The 24,926-nt window shown below is 32.4% G+C and overlaps 1 protein-coding gene across 5 annotated transcripts in view; it reads right to left on the bottom strand.

Moving 5' to 3' along the window:
* Window positions 1–22,549, bottom strand: part of LOC105197884 (metabotropic glutamate receptor 8) — a 112,704-nt gene extending 90,155 nt beyond the window's left edge. The window contains exons 1-3 of one of the 5 annotated variants that reach the window (XM_039454224.1): window positions 21,584–22,549; window positions 21,393–21,489; window positions 20,785–20,824 (exon numbers count right to left, since the gene is read on the bottom strand). Coding sequence is in view for 1 of the 5 variants with exons in the window: in XM_039454222.1 (XP_039310156.1) it covers window positions 16,336–16,352 (17 nt within the window). In the remaining 4 variants the exon portion in view is untranslated. Of the gene's footprint in view, window positions 1–12,047; window positions 13,791–16,335; window positions 16,407–16,478; window positions 16,937–20,784; window positions 20,825–21,392; window positions 21,490–21,583 lie in introns of those variants that run through there. The other 4 variants (XM_039454223.1, XM_039454222.1, XM_026131610.2 and 1 more) reach the window with 4 other exon arrangements.
* Window positions 22,550–24,926: the final 2,377 nt, after the last annotated feature.

Here is a 24,926-nt window from a genome sequence, read left to right as displayed (position 1 = left end):
TTAATGTTTTTTTAAGACAAATGATTAGTCGACGTGTATTTCTATGTTAAATATAGAATATTTGTGTGCGATATATGATAGATAAAATTATTATTTGCAAAACTCACGTTTAATAATTGACGTATCTTTAAATATGCGTTTGCTTCTTATTAAAACGCGGTAGATTTAAAAGAATAAAAGAGCACTTTTGAAAAAGCCAAGAAATACCAGCAGTGCGCTCTTTATGTTGGTAAAAAAATAGATTAATTAAACGCATATTAGAAATATTATTTGCATCCTTGTAAACTCTAGCAATTTGTAACACATTAAATGTATACCATTCTTTTGTATGAATGAAACGGCATTGCATTTTGTACTAGTTTTATAATGGTAAAATATTAATTTCTAAAAAATTAATTTTGACTATAAAGCAAAGCTTGAGATTATATTTCAAAACAATTAATTTACTAAAAATTTTATTGTAAAATTAAGTTTTAAATAATATGAAACAAAGTTTTTATTTAATTTAATTTTATAAATAAGCTTCAAAAGAATAAGCGTAAAATTATACTTTTGTAATTATTTCTTCTATTGCTTTAATTCAGTGCTTTATATTTTAAAAACTTTAACTTTGTCATTTAATTTATTTAAGAGAGATAAATAAATTCTTATAAATAGCTAAATATGTAAACTATTATATATATATTTATATTTATATTTATATGTGATGTAATTTTTCAATCAAGTATATTGACAATTTGTTAAATATTTATCAATATTCGCGTTTACTATGTTATAATATTAAATATTTGCTATAATAATTTAATAGAAATACAACTTTTTTTTTATTGTAATTAAGATAGAAGTAGAACTTTTAAATTTCGTGTATAAAATAAAATTATTTCATACACTATTTCTTCCAACATGAAATGCAAATTGTGCTTTACAAAAAGCTGTGAATACCGCAATATTATAGAAAATCACAGACATGGCCGTCAGAGCCATGCTTCTATAAGAGTACATAGGCATCTCGCTATATGCAAGAAGTACTGAACATCTGCCGATTCAACTTTCCATCGGTCTAATATTGCGAACTTTCTCTCGAAGGAAGTGGAATGCCCTTTCCCGAGTAAGTTCTCCAAAGTTCCAGCCCAAAGGGCTTTCTAGAAATGGTCTTGGAGAGTCCAATAAGAGCGGCAGCCAGCTTAGTATAAATTTCTAAAATGTCGCGACACGTCAAAGAAACTCTGATCCTACGACCTTTCGATGTTGTCGATTTATATTATTCATAAAGATTATTCACGTTTAAATATGTAATAATTTTAACTAAATCATCAAGTTTACTTAATAATAATTTTTACAAATTTTCTATAAAATTTAAGATTCAAGTTCATTAGATTCAAGTTCAAAAATTAATATGTAATGTAAGTACTTGTCAAAATTACGTAAAAAGTATACACCTGTAAAAATGTTTGCTACCTAAAAACTAAAATTTACAAAACTAAAATTTAGCTTTTATAAAAACATAACGAACACTAACGATCAGTAATCATCCTACCATGTCTAATAGACTGTGATAAAATTATTTTAACGCTAGCTTTTACAATTCACACAACAGCCGTCCATCCTCTATTATTTACGACTTTACGATACCAACGGTAAAAAATAACATACATTTCCTAAAGATTTGTCAGTAATGCGCAAGTATCATATACGTGTTGTTTAATAAACTTTTCTCTCGTAGGTGAAATTGCGAAGAAAATTTATGTACACACTTTATGAAGACTGGTTCTTAATGGGTTAAAAGAAAAGTTGCGGAAGTCGCGACTGAAGTAAAGTGCAAAAGATAAAATGTAAACTGCAAGAAGGTTCTTGGCGGCTGGCATCAACTTGTTTAAGAATCATCGCCATGAAGACGAGGGATAATGTCAAAGACGACATTCTATACCTTCGGGGGATTGTCGTCGTCAGATAACCCCGAGAACGCCTTCTATTTTCCAATGTAGAAGACCGGGGTGTGCGACAGAAAGTAAACATTCCTTCTCTCACGCACCTCTTTCTTACTATCCCCTTCTCTAAGAAATCAACCTTAATCTCGGATTTAAACAAAGCTGAAAGAAAAACTGTTGTCCAACATGAAAGCAAATATAATTTTGCGCTATACCTGATGCGCTATAAATAAAAATTACTAAATATAACTGAGAATTACTATACTGCTGATAGAAATTAATAAAAATATTGATATACCGCCAATTAGCGATAGTTATCCGTCAACATTTGTTCTGAAACTTGAGAAAAATCCAATGTAGAAAAATTCATCGCTTATTCATTAAATCTACTCTTGTAATCTACGTGTACGTTAATCTATGTTAATCTGTACATTCTAACATCATTTGTAGTTATAATTAGAATTACGTACAAAACTCTAAAGATATTATTTGTAAACCGATTAAAAATATTATATTAAAGATAAAGAGCTAAAAAGTTAAGTTACAAGTATAAATCTATTTATAAAGTAAAATGTTGTTCGTATTATTGGATCCCCTTTAACAAAAAGGGCAATGTGGAAAAGACCTTTCCAAAAGAGTTCTTCACAGTCGTTACACATACATTGGTAATCGATAGCTACCCTCAAGTCTCGAGGCTTCATCTAAAACTCATTACTCGCCAATTTCCCATTCGTTTGCGCTATCCGTTACTTCCGTAAAACGAAAGTTACAGCGCGACTTTACGCCGCGCGCGCTGATCGGAAATTATTAAAACATCAAATTCACATAAGCTATTCATATCTCGGTTCGTTCCCGCGAACCCTTCGCTACCCCTTTTCACCGTGTCCATGCCGAGCCCGCCCGGCACGACTCCTAATGGATTCCGCGAGTTCTCGAGCCGTACTTGTTCGCCATTAAATCCTGATGTGCGGTTGGTCTTGGTTCTCCTTGCGAAGTGCGCGGACTAACTCGAATAGAAGTGAATAAAGCAGTCTGTTGTGAAATTCGCATTGTCATCATTAGATGAGAGATACAAAATCATTTTTCTTGCAACAATATTATCGAATGTTGTACTTTTGTGAAATCAATACTTGTTACAACTTGTCGTCAATGCAAAATAATTCACGGAGAGTAATGAGTGTCGATAAATTTCACAAAGAATTTATAATATCTTGCAATTACCTATTCCCACCCACACACACACACACACACACACGTACCAAAATAAAGTTGCCTGTTGTCTTCTCGAATTCGCGAATAGAACTTGCGCTCGCAATGCTGAATCGGCAGAATTTCGTCACGATACGAGGTCGTCGAGCCGACACATCGATCATAGCTTAGAGAGTCACTTTACGACTTGGAGAAATTCTCGTTTGGTGCGCGCGAGCCGACTGGTGAATCTCCATTTCCGTTTCCGATACGAAGTAGCCACTAGCATGAGAAAGCTTTTCGTAAAGTCGCGTAATCTATAACCATTTTCAATCTTTTATTATTTCACTTATTTTGTATTATGCACTCTCTTTGATTAAATCACGCTTCTCTATTTTTCATTGCCTCGAGTAACAATGATATACTGGGTGAATTAATAAAATAAAATAACAAGAAAACAAGAAGAATGATACGTCACAGATGAAAAAAGTATTCGTCTCTATTTGGTACAGGATAATTTTTATTATTCTGTAGAAAAAAAAGAAAAAGAAAAATATAGATAAAATGTATCTTTTGATATCAGAACATGTTGATGCAAGTGCAATTGATGTATTTTCTAGTAAAAATGCTTCGTAATACCTATTGTTTTTCTTTCGATTCCAATTTTGTTGTTATGTATCACTGAAATCACACACTAACTACGTCATCAGGCGTTAATAACTTTTACGATGAAAATATTCAATTGAAAATGATTGAGCATTAGTTATGTGCTATAGAGAATGACATTGTAATGTAGAGACGTGACGCAAGATTGGACTGTTCGGGACCATTTGTCACGTGTGTGCCCAACATCGTAGTCGTTATTGTCAAGCGGTCCTGCCGCAATTCCACATAGCCGAATGAGTAAGCACAATACTCGCGTTCCTTGCTCGCGTTGTCTGTCGGAATCGTCGAGAAACATACGCCGGAACGTATACACGGAAAACCAATTAGGATGGGCACACCACGGAACTTACAGCCAAGTGTTCTCCCAACAATCTCCGATACGAGCCACGATGCAATTTCTGCGAGTAATTTAAACCCCTTCCGGACTAGTTCTTTCGCAGAGCATCGTCAAGCGTGCCAATCGGCGTGATTAGATCAATGTGTCAACACGAATTCTACAGATGTTTCCTCGAGAGCAAAGCGTTAAACTAATTGTTTGTATCATATAATCCTCAAGTCTTTTCGTACTTTTCGTTTGTACGTACGTATTGTCACCATACAATATATTTTTGCAACACGCTTGTTTGCAAAAATTGAAAATTATCACTGCGAAAAGCTAATAGTATTAATGAATGTGTGGGGGAAAAAAAATCGATAAAACACCAAGTTAAACTAGCGCTATAGCACCCGTTCGACGAAAGAAGGAACGTCGAGCCATTCTCTCAACTCAATAGATTGAATAAGAAACTGGCTCATCCACCTTCGAAGGTACTCTCCATTTTCACTTCATAGTACCTTCGATATCTGCCCCGCATCGTTAACTCTCGCTCTAACGTTTCCTTTTGGCTTCCTCATCTAATTCTTGTTGATTCTCCTGACGACGTGCTCATGATCCACAACGCGTTAAAATGCAATAATGTTCCATCTTTGATATCGCGTTTTGGTGAGAATTACTCACTTTGTGAGTAAAAATACACTGAATATAATCTAGAGATAGACGACTCTCTCAATGACGACAATTACTCGAGCTTATCTTACAGTTAGAAAAACAAAAGCTAGACGATTTTTAATGTAATTTAATTGTAATTCAAAATAACGTATATTTGCAGTTTTAGAATGCTTTTACAACAAGACAAATTTCTACTTTGGCCTTACCTTTTAATCTGCTTTTTAAAAAAATGTAAAATTTGCATAAGAATCCAATGTGTAATCATCACACCCTTTTTTATTTTAGTACAATTAGTATAATTGTCACAAAACATGATTGTCACAAGATGGAAGGTAAAATGGTCTAAGAAAATGGAATGCAAAAAAATGAGTCTCTCTCTCTCTCTCTAGAATAGAATAGAATAGAATAGAATAGACTTTTTCACTTTCAGCACATTGCTCAAGTGCTAAAAATACTACATTTTTGTATCCAAGTAATGTGTCTCTAGATACAAGGTGCTACGTGTGCTACGTCATAATAATGTAAATCATGGGCATTTCCATGGATGCAAAGATGGAAGTAGCAGCGAGAAGATGACGTGGGGAACGTCATCATCTTTATGATCGCGCGGAAGCGCACCCGGGCGCGAGAAAATCCAAAGGCTTCCTTAACAGAAATGCGGAGCGGCGAGACTTTATCGACGTCCTGGAATTGAAAACTCGAGGACAGGGAGCGAGCGACTTCTCCGCGGAAATGTTCTCGTACCTTTTTTCCAAGCGGATTACTTCACGTCACGATCGAACGAACACGGTCATCGAACGCGAAAAATCCACGCGTCACTTTTTCACGATTCGTGATAAGAGATAGAGAAATACCTATTCATCGAAACTACGAAATGTATTATAGTAATCTGTAGTAATCTGTGTCATGCTATTAGGGCTCAACTTGAAACTTTTATTCCTTGGTAAAAGGATGTAGAGTTATCGAAATATCATTATATCGACATGCTTGATAGACAATAAAATATCAAATTTTTTTCATGTTATGTCTTCAATCTGTGTATAATACAGTTAAATTATCAATCAAGTATTTAATAAAATTATGTAACGGCTGCATTTTGCATTTTGCAGTTAAGAAACTAAAAAGTCTCTCGTGTACCTATAATGTGAACATCTCGACTGTTTCATTTCCAACACGTTTAGGACTTTGCCATTTTCAATTCACACTCTCGTAAATGGAATAACAAAACGTTTATTACAAAATAGAAGATAACAATGGATAATAAATTGAGAGAAACATATTAGACCTAAAGCGAGCGAAAAGCTAATTCGCTTGTTGCGAGAAATTGGATTTTCTAAAGAATTGGGAAGAAAACCACAGTCATACGCGAGGAGACAGTGTAGCGCTTTCGCACATCCTCGACATTTGCATTCCAACTGCGTACAGCAATATCCTCGTCGATATTCGCGTCGCGAGAGTCGCTCGTGCGTTTCGTTGATTTGGCCGAAATTGCACGTGGAAGTTGGCAGGGATATACGAGGGAGAAAGACGCGCCCCTATGGAGGATTTAAAGGTCAATTGCCTGCACATACGAATATCGAGAATACAAAAGAGGCAAGAAAATCTCTTGGCAAGACCTTGGAAAAATTATACGTTCCGATACTCGACACGAATGCGCAACATGTTACGTATACGCCATTCAGAAGACGGAGAATTATGTGTCGGTATAATTGATCGATACGAAGTACAATTCGCATTCGTATTTTAAGCGAATGGATTTTAAGCCAGTGGATTTCAATATACGCGTCAGTATGACAGAATTTAGTATTGATAGTACTGATTTGGACCGAGTGTTGATGCGAGGTGTTGATTGATAACAAATTCAATGAGCATCTTTCGTAGAAACACGAGCTTTTACTTTTAGTTTAAAAGAGAATGTGAATAAGCTGTTTAGATAGAAACTATCTGAAAAAAATTAACATTATTTTAGACACTCTCTTCAGCATTAAAAACACTTGCCGATAATTAATTATAATAGATAAAAAAAAAGAGAAAAAAAAGACATAGACAATTCAATATTATAATCTCATATTATAGAAAATTATTTCAGAGATACGAGGCAAATAACATTGAAATGAGAATGGACGTTTCCAAGTCGAGCGCAAAGAGGACTATGGATAATATACGAACCACGATTTTCCCTTAGATAAACCGCGTTTCGCCAAAAAGCACCTTTCAGAGGCTATGAAAAGCGGCGAAGGATTTATTTATAGATCGAGTGGCGAAAGTCCTCTTCCATTCACATTAGTCTTCCTCCGTGTCATCATACATACAAGCCATTTATCTTAAAGTGGCATAAGTTGACTTTTAAAGTCCAATAAATTTAAAAAGTACACGAGTAGTTTAATGAAGTTTATACAGAACGCGCGCCCGCACTTATTTTGTTTCGATAAAATTTAAAATACCAACTCGCCCAATTTTCACACAAAATGCGCGACGCGGCGCGGCGCGATGCGCGGCATACAAATCAAGAGAATATTCTACAGAAAATATACAACGATAGAAAAACACTATGTCCATACGCATGTTTTGTGACGAATTCATATTTAATAAAAACACTATAAATAAAATTTTTGTACGTTTGAAAATTTAATTCGTTATACGATGTAACATAATAACATGACCTCGATTAACTATTTGTTCGTCGCTTTCGTGAAATTTTCAGCGCGATGGGAGCTGCACCATATACGAACGCTATCGGTGATTCCATTCGAGATAAATCGATCCTTTGTTCCCTTTTGGTCATTCGATGGACGAAATCTGAACGAGAGCGATAAAAGAGAACGATCAACTGTGCAAATCAGGAATAAATTCGACCGCGCGTTAAATCGAGAATTGTCATTGGACCAGCCAGGTGCGCAAAGCAAATCGGAAATTAATAAATGTTATAAATGATATAAGCGGCTATAGGATTATGATATCAGTTAAAACGCTTGTAAAAAGTCGATGCGATTCAAAATCGTATGAACTTTTGCCTTTAATCGACTATGATTATGCTACGTTGATGACGCTATCGCTCAAAGGAAAATATTGCCCTCCCTCGCTCTCACCTTCTCTCTCAGGTCTTAATTGTATGTACAACTTTGTTTTCTACATTCAAAAAAGAAATGTTTAATTTCAAGATATTAAAATATTTTATTTCAATCTCCTTTTTATAAATTTTTAAAAATATTTTACTTTTAAACAGTATTTAGATTCAAAACACTAAAACGTTTAGAGCTGTTAAAGATTTTTCAATTTTAAATCAAACGTTGTTTAAGACTAAAACATTTTTAAATATTTAGAAAATGAGGGCAAAGCGAGACATATTAATATTTTTCTTTTTAGCGTAATCTTATTTTTCTCATCACATAAATTATATAAATATATATCTAAAAGTTCAAACATATTGAGACTATAGCTGCCATTTTAATTTTAAGCAAAACATACATAATTAACGTAATAAATATTAATTATTGATTATTTGTGTGTGCGATAATACATTGCAAATTGACAAAAAAAATTTTTATTTCTTACACTAAAAAAAAATTTTTCTCAATTTTATAGTGGATATATTTCTTAAAATTAAATTCATTTAATTTAAATAAATAATGTTTACATTATAAAGCTTCTTTTAATCATAATAAATCAGTGTTAAAATTAAAAAATAAATTTTTGATAAAAAGTTTATTTGAAAAATTAATCAACTTACACTTAATATATTACAGTGTAATATTTGTTGAAATCTAGTAAATAAATTTCTAAAATACTGGATCCGATATTTTTAATTTTAAAAATAACATTTTAGTACATATTTGTTTAAATTCACGTTTCAAACTTATGAAAATAATAAATATAAATAAAATTGTTTATAAAAGATAAATATTTTTTTAAAACAAGTTGTTACATATAAAAAAAAAACGTATATCTGAATAAAGTTAACATACCTGACAAAAATGGAAAGATTTTTACACTTGTAGTAATAGTACGCTGTTTATAAACACATGTATAATACATTTATCAGTTAATGAAATGGCACAGTACGTAATGTAGAAAACTCATGATCCAAAGGTCCCAGATTCCTAAAAGTTCAAATCCTACTAGGATAAGTGTTTTTTAAAAACAATATAAACAACATTAAATTAATTTAAATCTCTAATTTCATGTTAAAACCTCGTTATATACCTAACATACTAACGCCTCACGACAAAACTTTTAACTTTAACTAACATTCAATAATTCGAAAACTTTAAATAAACATTTTCCCTGTTTTTATATTTATGAGTATTAAACATTTTCATTCCTCAAAGCTCATCGTAATTTTCTCGTCTCTTTATGCAATAAGTGGCTTTGGACTCCCGAAAATAATGACGTCGATATCCGAGAGTATCGAACCATAAGAAGCATACCGAAGGATTAAGAGCTTTTATCGAAACGTGGCCACTTTGATATGCATTGCCTTGAAGCGGACTAGATAGCCTAGTAGTTCCCAGAAACCTGAGACGAAATGCCATAATCGATATACCCGTGGCTCCATTTTGGCCGGACGTGCAACTACGAGTTATGCGTCCCATGTACCATGCGGCCTGTTTGCGGAGATGCGGTGCAGCCACGCGCTGGAACGTCCGTCTTGAAACTACATCCGTGTGACGTTTAACCCGCATATAATTGAAGAACGTCTTGTCATCAAAAAATAAGCTTTCTTGCTTAAGCGATCCAATATTAGTCAAATAAAAATATACTTAAATGCCGAAAAGTTATACATTAACAGCTTACAATAGTTCTTACAATAGTAATTTTATCTATACATATATATATATATATATATATATATATATATTGTAATGTATATAAAATTACTATTACAAGAATCCTTATCAGATGATTAAGCAATCACCATCCTAACGATACTAACAATAAGAGGTGAGAGAGAAGGGGAGAAAATTAAAAACGTGTCATCTTTTCAACTCTGTTCCATTTATACTAGTATAATACGAATGCATTCTATATCGAAATTTATTCTATTATGTAAAACTAACCAAATTGATTAATTTTGGTTAGGCTCACGTGAATATCTCTTCAATTATTGCAACTTTCATCTCAGGTGACTTTCCGCGAGATTGCAGACTGAAAATTCGACCTGGAAACTCGTAAGACCTTTGCACAGCTGATTATCGACGAACTTGGTGATTGGTTCGAATTAACTTTAATCCAATTTAAAAACTTAGTACGATGACCTACCTCACTTACTCTAAAAATCGCAAGTTGTAGTTAGTTCAGGATTAGTTGGAATAAGTTTTCAATGCAATTCTCATTAAAAATTAAACTCCAACGACTTTACAACTCTGACAAAGCAATTGCATACGTTTGAATAATGCTAAGAAAAATAAGCTACATATTTAAGCTACATACTTCATGTAGTGACTCGTTTTACGTAAATCGCAAGTTTTTTATGCTTTTTTGAATACTATTTATTATATAATTTTTTGAATATAATTAAATATATTTCTATTAACAATTATTATTACTTAAATATTAATCGTATGATAATCCAAATTAATAATTTTACATTATTTATAGAAAAATAGTTTTATTATTTAACGATATTGATTTTCTCAATTTAATTAGTCGGAGCCAATCATCTATTGATATTTCATTGTCATTTTTTTTTTCAAATTCGTTAATAAATCTAAATTTATTATTACAGTACAATTTCAAATATTCCGCGTAACAAATTCAAAACATTAAACCTAACATATAAACATATATATATATATATATATATATACACCTATCATATAATGTGCATATGTGTATATAAAATACAAGTATGTATATTGCAGAATGCAAATGCAATGAAATGTGAATTTACGTAAGTTATCACGTCACACGGGATTCTCTCACCAACCGCCGAGATAGACAGAGATAGAGAGAGAGTTGATTTTTCACCGATAAAAAATTTAAATTTATGCTGGAAGCAAACAAAAGAAATTTTCACCATTTTGAATTACTTTTGCTCTTTTTACACATTTCGCTAATTTGCATATTAACGTGCAGGAAATTCCTGCCTTACTCTTTTTGACAGAATAGCCGATGGCTCCGCCGCCGCGCTGGAGCAATAGTTACAAAAACAAGAAAGTTTATTCGAAACTGTCGAATTTAAATGCGACTGTCGAGTTGAGAACGCTGAACGCCGACACATCAAATGATTGCTATGATGCAACTGCAACGATGGAACGATACACATTGCGCAATGGTTAATGTTGGTGAGAATATTAAATTTATTGTATTATTACAATAAATACTCTTGTAATTTATGTATTACAAGTTATACACAGCAATAATTACTATTATCGTATCATGATCATTTCCCTATTATCTTTAACAATCAATATTCATCTCGCTTTAATGATTCGAAGCCTGTCTCGCGTAATCCAATATCAAAGCCCAATTTATAGACGCGGAAAGCATGGATTAATAGGATTGATGGGATTGATTTTACGCGCAATCTCTATGCATACAACAATTTCGTTGAATGTGTGCCGTCGATGCCGTTGATGCCGTTGCCGTAACGTCATCAAAATGGCAATTAAATTTTAACACCTTCAATGCTACGTAGCGTAATAATCATCTTAAAAATTACAAGAGAAAACAAATGCAACAAATTGGAGGTATACCATACGATATGCGAATGCAGGGTGACGACTATATAAATTTTGCGGAGATGTCGTACGACGAAAACTCATGTCGTTACATTATTATCTGTCGCGTTACATTATATGGTATAGTGGCGGAGCACGGAGCACGGAGCACGAAACGCGGAATAGGTACCGAAAGAAACTCCACGCTTCTCTATCTCTCCAGTAAGTTATTTCGAGAGATAGTTTGCGTACGTGCTCGCTTGCTTCCGCATGACGTATCTACATACTTCGATGCAGTATATTCGCCGCCACGAATTTATAAATGCGGCGAATTGCCGATTCTTCGTGTTGCACTGTTCAACCTTGAAGATAAATTTGTACGTTTCAACACGAGCGAATCTTTATAATACGCGAAACGATCGCGCGTTGAAAACATCACGCGCATCACTATTATCGTGTACAACGAAGCGCAACTGATTGTTAATCAATAATTACCTTGATCGACTTGATATTTGATATTTCAACAACACACGCAACTGACTGATATAAATATTCATATATAAACCAATTTTTAAGTAAATTGCTTTTAAACAAATTCAAAATTCTATTACCACTCACTTTCATTACCGTTCCTTTCGTGCTTGCACATGTAAAATATTTCAAGTGTAAGAGTTTCTTTTGTAAATTTCCTTTTATATTATTTTATCTTATCTACATACATCATATTGCATCATACGTATTATTGGATTACAGTTCCAAAGTTCAAGCCGAAACATGTAATGTACTAGATTAAATCGACAAGCGATTTAATATAATAATATTAGTATTAATAATCATCTTAAAAAAAGAATATATTTTTCACTTGTGTTTGAATGTTATAGTTATAAAGTTGTATTTCCAAATGAGGAGAGAGATTTTGTTTTAGATCGCGTCTTATCGTATTTTCGTTTTAACTTTATGAGTGTAAACTCATCATTCTTCTTGTTAGCTTCACTGCTCCAATATAAGATCGTTGATACGAACGGAAGGAATTGCGAACGGAATCGCAAAGCGAGTTTTCTCTCTCTCTAAGTAGTTTAGCAGAGATTTAACTCGGCCTTCAACCCCTCGCCTCGTTTGGCCCACGTTTATTTCGAATAATAGCTATTTCGAACAGTAACATTGGTCTGATCAAAATTTGCTAGACCAATACTAGCGTTGGCAACTTTTGCACGCATCTTCATAAAACCTACAAATGTCTCCCTGTAGTCTCCCTATCGAATTCGTACGGCGCAAGACTCGCTACAATAACGATACATCTCTCTTTCGACAGGTCACTTTACTATTCCATCTTATTACTTTGCAGAACGTTCGCGGTGTAACGGTCGCGACTGGTACGTTAATCATAGAAAATTCTCCTGCTTTTCAAATATCCATTTCACTATCGGAAGCTTCACTAGCCTTCACAGTGTCTTGGCAACTTTAACAATATAGTATATTGTTAAAGACGATCTTTGCATTCGCACGCAGACTACATAAAATTAATTTTATTTTATGTATGTTAATATTATAATTCTCAAAATAAAAAACACGCTTTTTTTATACACCGGAAGAATGATAATTATAAAAATAATTTAAAAAAATTTTTCAGATTTGTTGTAATATGTATAATGCGAAATGAAAATACACGCAAATGCAGCAAGATTTGGTTTCATTTAATAATATCATATTAAAAGATTAAATATATTTACATTTTTGTCGTACAATTAATGTGAGACTTTATCATGAAATTTTGTAAAAATATACACAAATCGCTGCAAACTACATGGGTTTGGCAATGTCATAAATCATTTTCGGCGGATACCACAGATGGGTATCGCGACTTACGGTTACTCAGGCATATTTCTCCTGTCCTGCATTACCGTTGCATATGTGATGTCATGAGCATCTGTCATATGCAATAAATATCTGTACACTCCAAGTTATATAATACAAAGTTGCATTACACACACACACACACACACACACACACACACACACACACGCGCGCGCACGCACGCACGCACACACACGTATATCTCTTGTACAGAAAAAGTTATCAAAAGCTTTTCAGAGTTATCAGAGGGAAAGTAAAATAAATTTTTTTTCATAATATATTCTTAAGTATTAATGGTATAATAACTTTAGTTGATAAACTTATCTATTAAATAAAAAAGGAACTGTTAGTTTTTCCAGCATATATTACAATCAGATATAAGCCACACATTTTAAGAAATCTAGAAATCTATGTCTACAAACCTTTGGTATATCACATCCCAAGTAATTATCTTGTAGATAGTATTTCAGAAATCGTATATTTTTTTTAATACATGTTAACAACAATAATAACAAAGTTAGAAGTTCTTTATTATCCAAATACTATAAATAATTAAAAATTTAATTGTTTTAACAACTTAAACTTAAAAAATGAATAGACTAGTTTCCCAATTTTTTATTACTAATAATAAATATAATTAAGCTGCTATCAATCTTTATTTTAATATCATTTAGTATTTTTCTTGTCAAGAAATAATAAATTTTCTTTGAAAATATTTTAAAAAGAATTACATGAAAATTTTGGCTAAATATTAAATAAATCCATTGCCTATATTTCGCCAAGCAATCTTGTGGAAAATGCGCGATTTCTGAAATGGCCTACATTACTCACGTATCGTATAAAGTGAATTCTCTTTAAGATATCGGGCCTTCAAGCTCCACCATCTCAATAAATTATCTTTACCTCCGTGATGCACATAAATTATTAGACATTCGATGCGCTAGATAGAAGCCGAGCTTCGCATTATCGATTTGATCACGATTGTTTCAATTACATTTTCCTACAACTACTGCAACTATTGCAACAACTATTAATACAGCAGGGTGAAATGGTGAAGACAGACCATTATCAATTTCCTGAGACGTTCTCTCGCTGAATATATCACATCGCGAGACATTAAATGGGCACCTGTCATCGCACATTTGGATGCGACGGCAACGGCAACGGCGACACAACGGCCGTTGTGTGCATTAAGAAAGGATACATGCGCTTCGCATGCAATAGCTGAGATCGTGATAGACTGAACTGCATGCTGACGAAGATTCTAAAATTAGTAAACAGCACTAACGAACAGCAGCGCAATCAGTATTCGAGTATTCGTTGTGAACATGAGTGAGAACGGCTTTGATAACGGATTTTATTTGCATTGAGTGCAAATCTCATCTTGATATAACTCAATTAACTTCACTTTCTTAACTTTATCATAACTTTTATTCAGTTTTATATATATGTATATACATTTAAAAAAAAGCGCACAAAGCTTTAGAGCTAAAATTCTTAGTTCTTCGATTATTATAATCGATGAAAGTTTTGAAAGAAAATGAAACGCTGTTAACCAATCTTTGCAATGCGATGCTTTTTCATGCAATTGATATCCCGCGGTTATCTTATCGCTCATCAATGGTTTCTCGACAAGCGAAGCTTTTCTTCGTTTGTAGCTGATCTACTTTTGTTTTTTAGTTGGAATCTATTCGGTAGCGAAGATATTACTGCGTCTGCCAAGATCGTATCGCATTTGCGTCGAAGTGAATTGCGAAAATAAGATACGCTGGTTTCCTGGGAAACCTCATCGGAACGAATATAATATTTCACATTTTAATTCTTAAAAATCTCGCCGTTATATTATTTGTGATAACGTTAAGTGTCATATTATTGATAAAAATTTTTATTTAAATTTCAATGAATGACTTTGAAACTATTATAAAAATTCTTCAAAAAGGTTGTGAGCTATTAAATTTGGATAAAGGAGCAAATTTATAATCGCGAAAAACATTTATTATTTCATGTGGTAAATATATCATACTGAGAATTTTTTTTTAACGATAGCTACAAGCCGTGTCGGATATCCTGTATGCGTGCGTGCGTGTGTGTGTGTGTGTGTGTGTGTGTGTGTGTGTGTATGTGCGCGCGCGCGCACAAATTTATTCAAAAAAGTTGATAACAAAATATAAATAATATCAACATATCCAACGTTACAATTAATACGTTAAGCATCGCACAGAAGTATCGTTGGTGCACGTATCGCGACAAAACGGAAAACAAGTAGCGTGTAGCCTCGTATTCGTTACAGTCGCGGCAGCGAAACGCGAAACAAACGCCCACGCCAAATGCACCATCATCCCTATCTACTCTCTAGTTTCCTAACTAAAATGGAGGACTATCCCGACATCCTACTTCTCTCGAAATCTCTCTCAACGACGTGACTAGCAAAGATGGGGCAGTTAAATTTTTTTACCGTGTAACGTGATCTCGTATTAAACTTAAAGATAGTCTAGGGAAGAATAAGAGTTTAATTGTGTTTTAACTAACTGAATTAATTTGTTAGAAACGTTGCAAGCCGTTGCTGCGCGCAACAGATACAAGTTTACAAAGTTAAAGAATAAATTAAAAATGATGAATTTTTCGCATTCATCGGATAAGTATTCAAACTGTTGTTTTTTATAAATTTCAATGGGATTAAATTAATTTAATATTAATTTTTATTAACACACTGCGCTGTATTTAAATGTGTTTAAAATATTATATTTCACATTTTGAGATAAAAATACTTGTATTTAAACAACTAAGCAATTCGTGATATATATATATATATATATAAAATAGTAACAAAATATCTTCATTCCACAACAATTTCGACAAATCAGCGTCTAACAACAATAATAACAACAGCAAATAACAAATATAAAAAGGAGAGTCATTTATGGAGCAATAAGAAAAAAAAGGGAACGTCATCATGATCCACCATGAAAGAACAAAGGAAGAACCAATGACGAACATTCGTCGCGCAAAACACAAAACACATAGACAGCTATAGCTTCGTCCAGAGTTTACCAATCAGGTAGTCGCATATCCGCTATCGAACACCGAAAAGCGATCGCGTTCCGTCTCCTTCGACGATTCCACTATTTAACAAGGCAAAAAACAGCATCACCATAAGAGAGTCGCGAGTTCACTATTAGTTAAATAACACATACAGGGCACAATCACATGCCGCGCGGATGAGGCGGATGAGGCGGATGAGGGGTTCAGCGGAGAGAGAGCAATCCCATAGGATGCGCGCCACCCTCGCACGACCACGCAACAACAGGCACAACTACTCCCGCCTTCGCAATACTCTGTCGTTCTCTTTTTATGTCAACGTACGCGCGCTGATCGCTCCAGGAGAAGCAATGACGTTGCTGACGTCGACAACGCGACAGGGCGACAGGGCGACGACGCGCTGCTTCGCTGCCTCGCTTAGTTTAACGCGGTGGCAGCGGGATGAAAAAGGATGAAAAACAAGAGCCCTCTCCCTCTTAGTCGAGGCCGGGGAGCATCATGACGACGGGTAATAACGTCGTTCTCGAAGAGGGAGGTTTGTAACGCACAATCACGACCGCGGCGCCGGTACCGCGGGTCAGACTGAAATCCGCGCGAGTGCTACTCAGCCTCTTATAGGAAACGTTGGAGCGCAAGCGCTACCGGTGGGGGTTTATCGGGGGTTGCCCGAGAGGGATGGGCCACGTTTCGAAAAGAGAAGCTCCCGTCGATCCACCCCCGCACGGATCGATCGACTTTTCATCGGCGCCCGTCGAAATACGAGCGACGAAACGTCTCTCTCTGTCTCTCTCTCTCTCTCTCCTCGTCTCAGTTAAACGTAAACACAAACGTATACGCACCCACTTCATCTTACTATTTATGTACAATAGTAAATGCATAAAATATAAAAGAGCAATCATGGATCGGAATATAATTAGCCGAAATAGATAATAGCTGATAATAAAAGCAGAAACCCCTATCGCGCTGTGACAGCCTGTATCTACCCTCGACTATAATGGGGTGCGCATATATTAAGACTAAATATTTACTACCATGTTCCTCGTTTATTTCAAAAAATATATTTACAACTATATTTATTATTATCAAATTCACCGATTAGCAAAAATTGTTCACAAACTAATGCTAAAAAGCAATGCAATTCTTATCGATTTTGCCAAGTCGAATCTTTTCCAAGATAAGTAACATAAGAAATAGTATGTATCATCATAATCGCACAAGAATATTCATCCGAATTATTAATGAGACGATAAAACAAATGAGATTATATCTCAAGTTTCAGTGAAATAATTTATCATTTATTCCTGCAAGTATAACCTTCGTAAAAATATGTAATAAATTTTCCACATTGTTTTTTATTTTGTCATAAATATCAAATATGATATTTAACGTTAACACGTATTAACACACAAACATTCGCCCGCGCGCGCACGTCCGTACAAAATTAATACTTCAAATTTTATAAATTTAATCTTCACTTCTATTTAAATTCATCATCACAGTCATCACACAAAAAATAGTTGTAATATTTTTCAAATATTTTAGATATTCTATATTTAAAATTCAATTACTATTCTAGATATTTATTGTTTTATATAGAAACCTTCTGCAATGCATTTTAATTATCAAGAATTTAACACATTAATTTTATATTATTTTAATTACATTTTTCATTTAAAACAGGTAAAAAGTAATGACTTAGAAATGAATATTGATGAACATTTTTTTAATATATGTACAGTACGTTAGATAAGTAATTTAAAACGACAAACAGCTGAATAAATGATGATTTAATACATGCAAACTATTCTTTAATAAAAAAAAACTGTAAATGTATCCTGTGCAATAAAAATAAAATGTGTACAATAAACAACAATGTATGTACTATATATTACTATCTACTATCGACTTAATCATATACGCCTTGTGCTTAAACGTTAGTAAATTTAATGGAATATATAAAATTAAAATTATCAGACTAGTCATTTATGCAATCGATCAAACAGATGTAACAAACATAAAGTTGATTAATCTTTAATAATATTTGAATGTTATTTCATTCGTCTGATTACTATGTAAAAAAACAGCTCTTTTATTATTTATTTCTATTGTCATACTATTATTTATGTTATTATTATAATATAAATGTGTATAAATATTGTAAATTCACTTGATGCGATAAAGCATATGCAGAATGTTTCGTAAATATTATTTAATAATAAATATAGGTATAAATATTTTTTTTTAATAAACGTGAAACATTACGTGTAGCAAAAACAAAATATTTTGTCAATAGTAAAAATAATACATAAAGTCTACCAAACCAAAATCATATTTAAAATATGAGTATATATATATATATATATATATATATATATATATATATATGTATGTATGTATGTATATAATCATTTATCTTTAAAAATCTAATTATTTTATGTTACCTCACAATGCTTCAATAATATACTCAAAAGTATCTAAAATATTAGGTGTATATACGTATTTCACGCATGCGTACGCGCGGATGTGTGTACGTGTGTTTGTATTTGCCTGTATTTAAATATTTTACACATTGACATTATTTTATGCTCATATATTTATTTTTGAAATATTTTACATATTTGTATGTAGCTATATATATTTCATTCCATATATTCCTGTAAAATTAAATTATTAATTCATTTAGCTTTAAAACAATCATATCTCACAAGAAAATATTGACTGAATATGAGAAACTTATTGTTCTGATTTATTAGAATGCACATATAGTTTAAATATCTTCGTGTAAGATATTTAAAGCGCGTAATAAAGTTATAATATAGTAACTAAGTATAATTATAATTATCTGTATTCCTATCCTTGTAAAATTTTTATAAATTGTTTCAGCGCAAAGAATTTTACACAAATTAATTAATTGATCATTCATTGCTTTAAAAAAATATAAGAAATTGTTAATTTTCTCTACTTAAAACAGATTCTTTATTAAATTTATGATTACTGTATTAATATCTCCATTTTATTGATACATAATTAAACAATTTTTTAATAAATATATAGAACAAAATCAAAATTATAACAAAAACTATAATTAATGAAAAAAATGCTTGTAAAATGCAAAAACGTTTGGAAGTAATACTCTGTAAAAATATTTTAAAATTTAAATTATAATTGCTTTTTATAAATACTTGAGCATGTTTCATACCAAATAAAATAGTCAATGATAATTGATAAAATAAAATTAATTTGCAAATTTATTGACATTTGTTTTTCAAATATAGGACACACACACACACACACTCAAAAACCATAATAAAAACCAAATTAAGCACAGGCAATTTAACTGTATTGCAAACAATGCAAACGGATATCTTAATAATCAACTGTATATTACATAGTTTTCAAGAATTTTTACAGAGTATTATTTTTAAAAGTTTTCGCATTTTATAAACATTTTTTTTATCAATCCTAGTTTTTGTTAAAATTTTGATTGTGTTCCATTTATTTAAAAATTGTTTAATCATGTCATGTATGTATCAATAAAATAGAGATATTAAGATAATAATCATAAATTTAGTGTATATATATATATATACACTAAATTTATGATTATTATCTTAATATCTCTTAATATCATTTATCTTAATATCATTTATATAAATATAAATATATATATATATATATATATATATATATAGAGAGAGAGAGAGAGAAAGAGAGAGATAAATCGTTTACAATACGAAGTTTGCGTTCACTTTGAATGTTCTTTAAAACTAATATGGATAATACTTTGAAATGTCCATTACAACTACAACCAGTGTAGACAATACGCGAGCCAGAGACTATGCAAAATAAACCCGGTTTTCTTCACCAAACTTTGCACAGAGTAAGCGACCAAAAACTAATTTCACTTCTCTTATCTTCTGAATTTATCCCTTTTATCTGTGCATCTGACACTAGTTTCAACTAGTTCTCACTGCTCAAAGTTACTTTCCTACTTAATAATCTTTAATTTCAACATTGTGACTCATGGTAAAGACAAACTAAGAATTCAGATACAACATTGAATTTTAAAATATGGATCAATGATAGTATCTAATAAGTAATAAAACATGAATTTTTTAGCATAATAATTAAAAGTGAAAAAAAATACTTAAATTTATATTATTATATTGATGAGTGCCTTATTTTCTTCATATCATCTAAATTTATAGAAGTACTTTTATACACAATATATAAAAAAATAAATATTTTTATATCAGAATAATAAAAGTATTATTATCACCATTTTAATCTAATTAGTCACAGTTTAGTCATTAATTTATTTATTATGATTTCTTGTAAAATATTTATAAATATTCCTCTGTTATTGTTCTCAATAGTTTTTGTCAATTCCATTCACTACTATTGCAAATGATGATAAATAATTGAATAGTTATAATAATTATAATAAATGTATTCACTCACCAGCCATTGCATCATATCCATTGCACTGTCCTAGTGTGCCCTGAAAGCAATTTAAATACTAACCATAGCTGTATTATTTTATTTTCAATATAATTAAAATATAGTTTTAGATTTGATAATAATTTTATAATCTTGATTTTATAATAAACAAACAATGATGATGCAAAATTTTTAATGAAGCTTAACGACTTGTTGCTATACATTTAGATTTAACCCTTAAACACATTACTGGAAATCCTCCTAAATTTCCATCGCTTGTTGTGTGGGGACAGAATGAGAAAGAAAAAATAGGCTAGGTAAAAAAAAATTTCAAGTTTCCTCTATCAACTACTATGATTGACCAACTTTATTGCTCAACTAAAATAAAATGGCATAAAAGTAAAGTTTTTTCAAGAAGGTAGGAAGAATAAATAATACTTATATAGACATAAATTTTTTTCTATTATATTAAAAGTATAATAAAAATAAGAGGATAATATTAAAACTGTAATTATATTAAATATAAATAAAATTTAATGTCCAAATATAAAAAATTGATAAAGAATTAAACCTTTTTTGCATCATCTAAACAATTTAATTTAAAAAATATTAAAGCATTCAATAATTACCATTTCTTTTGGTTGTGAGAGGAACAAGGTAGTCGAGAAACAATTACTCAAATTAATGATAAGGCTAAGGTGTACAAAATGGTTGCTTGACTTCATTCTAAAAGTAGAAATAAAACTATATTTTTATTTTTATATTCAAATTGCAAAACATAAAAACATGCAAAGACATGTTAATAAAATAATATACTTACGGAGTTACTTTGACGAATGCCGTCTTCTCGCTGGAATTCCGCTACTCTCCTCGAACTGCACATTAACAACGATAACCTGATACTTTATTTAGTATTCCCGGTCCCCCGATATTGCGTGAATAATACGTATCACATACACGAGTACGAATAATAAAACGTAAAACGCGCGCGTGAGAGTTAACTCATCGCGACGCAACAGGTGCTGTCGTTATACGTAGGAATATCTTGCGAATACAATTGTTTCTATTTATCACGGTACGACTCGCGTGTAAATGCGACCGGTTCGCTGTTACATTCGTCATTTTCGGCATCGTACCTATGCACAATTTGCATTTAACAAATGCGGAAAGTGTGACGTGCCGGACGACCAGACCAGATGCAAATATGGCGGCGCAAGAAGAAGCGAGAAGCGAGAAGCGAGAAGAGAAAAACGACTTCGCGATATGCGTCAGCCAAAACCGTTTGAATAAACGCACGCGTAGATGTAGAACAGATAAAGATGATAACACACTACCGTTCGCGAAACTTCTGTCTAACGTGATCGTACAACCAGTCACGTACCATTTGACACTTTCGCGATCTCGATGCATCCCATCCGAGCGACGTCGCGCGCGCGAGAACTTTACGCGCGGGCACATGATGCCAACCTTCGCGAGCTAGCACGATCGTTTCTATGTATGATCTTTTGTTACTCGCATACCACGATACTCGTTTGATCACGATACAAACTCTCTGTCGAATTCGGTCCAATACACGCGCGAAAAACGGCGCGTCCAGCTAGCGAAATTGCGCGAAACAAAACAAACGGCAGCGGGCAGCACTGGCAAGGGCAACGGCGACGGTGGCGCAATAACGAGCAGGGGCTGCAGAGGATAAAGAGATGAGAACTCTCACTCACTCGCGTCAAAAACTCGTACGGGACGACGAGGATGCGATGAGGAAGTTGAAACGCGCCGCGACGCTCCGCGACCTTCCGCCGTACTCCCTAACCGACCGACTGCGGCTACTGCGTAATGGCGACGATAGAGGCGCAGCGGCGCAGCGGCGCGCAGGCGCGGCCTCGCGTCAATCACGCCGCTACGTAGTGGCAGCAGTCGGTCGGTTAAGCAGGACGACGGAAGGTCGCGACGCGTTTCAATTCGCATCCTCGTTGTCCCGTATACAAGTTTTTGATGCGAGCGAGTGTTTCGAGTAGTAAACAGGTATTGCACGCACGTCGTACGCCCGTGCACTCTAGCTCACCTTACTGTTGGTCGTCAGTAAGGCCTATTTGCATCGTATCTTATACATTCTCGTATAGCTTATAAAATCTGCGTGCCGAGTGATTGTCGGTGATTTATAATAAAGTTTTATTTAAAAGATTTTTTAAGATAAATAATTTTTATTAAGAATATCTTTTAAGATTGAAATTTATTGAACGAAATAAATTAAAAATAAAAACTAAAAACTAATAAAAATAAAAACTTTTTAAAATCTTATAACAAAACTATAAAATAAAAATTATAATTATTTAAAAACAGAACTTAGCAAATTAAAAATAAAAACAATATTAAACTAAAAAATAATAAAAAGTTACAAATATGTTTTTGGACAAAACTAATAAAAAATTACTTAAAAAATATATACTCCTGACTGCTGATAAAAGTACTTGGATTAATAATTAATTTTTAATATTTACATAATTAAACAAAAAAATTAAAAAATTAAACTTACATAAAAATAAAATATAAAAAAACAAAACTAAAAATTGAAAAAATGATTGCTTTAAAAGTTTTAAATAAAACAATGATAGAAAATACAACAATCTAATTAACAAAATAAATTAGAATAAAATATACAAATTTATAATTAAAAAACAAAAAAAGATAACTTTAAAAAAATTTTTTTAATTACAACTAGAAATAAAATAAAAAAACTAAAAGAATTGCTTTAAAAATTTTTAATAAAAATACATTAATACAGTAATTTAAATAACAAATCAAATTAAAAATAAGTTATTAAAAAAATATAAAATATTAAATAAATACATAAAATATTAATATTAAAAAAATTTAAAAAGATATCTTAAAAAAAATTTTAATAAACTTAGAAAAATGAAAAAATGGTTTAATAAAAAGTTTATAAATATTAAAAATTAAAAACTAAAAATTAAAAAATAAGTACCAAATATAAAAATTTAAGATAACTGCAATTTAAAATAAATGTTTAACAAATAATTTTCAATAATTAATTTTATTGTAACAAATAATTGTCAAAATTTTTTAAAATTTCTATAATTTTATAACTGTCTTAGATTTTTTTATACAAATTATAACGTTTTTTTAAAGACACTTAGAAAGTTTTTTCTCAGAATTTTTCGTATATGTTAATTATAAAATATCTTACAATTGGAGTGCGTAATGAAAACTGCGAAATGTTTGTGATTGGTTTTGCTCTTGTTCCGCGTTACGCTATTTCGCTCCATGGGTTTGCACTCTTAAGGGCCTTGCACATAAAATGCATAACATAGCATAAGCACAACATAAGACTGATGGAGCAATGAACATCCAGCATAAAATCGCTATATTAATTTACATAAGATTCCCATTAGTCCAGAGGCTTTATGCTACACTTATGTTCTGTTGTGCATTTCATGTGCGAGACCCTTTAAGATTAATTTATGCAGGCAATAACCGCTGACATATGCCGAAATTGGTAAAAAATTAGTCAATCATAATCGATTTATAGAAAAATAATCGACTGTGATTGGTCAATTTTTTATCGGTTTCCGCATAAGTTAGCGGTTATTGCCTGCACAAACCAATTTTAAAAGGCTTTTTTACAATAAGCTATTAGTCGATATCATAAGTCATAAGCCATAAGAATTGATAAATCATAGTCGCATATTCTCCTCACATTTGACTGGTACAGTCGTGAGCTAAAAGATTGCAACACATTTTCTTTGATGTCATCAATCGGCGAACGTAATTGGTTGGATTCACCGGTAAGAACCAATTACGTTCGCCGTTCGATGAGCAAGTCTACATTCCAAAAACCATCGAAGAAAATGTGTTGCAACCTTTTAGCTCACGACTGTACACACAAGGACTTTGATTCTGTCCATGGGGAAATTTTTCATACTGAGAAGTCGTTATCTTTCTACATACTTATAGAGTCCTATATAAAGAGAGAAGCGACATCGAACCCCCACCACAACCTTCAGTATCCAATTGAGTCCTCCACCGCCATTTTGAGACCGCTCTAACGTCATCAAACACCATTCGTATCATTCTGCAACAGTTGTGTTCACAATATGGCTGCTCGCTTAACCAATCAAGGGCCAGTTTCACAACTTAGTTTAACC

The sequence above is a fragment of the Solenopsis invicta genome, chromosome 10, assembly GCF_016802725.1.
Source record: "Solenopsis invicta isolate M01_SB chromosome 10, UNIL_Sinv_3.0, whole genome shotgun sequence".
NCBI classification, from domain to species: Eukaryota; Metazoa; Arthropoda; class Insecta; order Hymenoptera; family Formicidae; genus Solenopsis; species Solenopsis invicta.
Note: the sequence above shows the minus strand (reverse complement) of the source record. Positions and strands in the feature narration are given on the sequence as shown.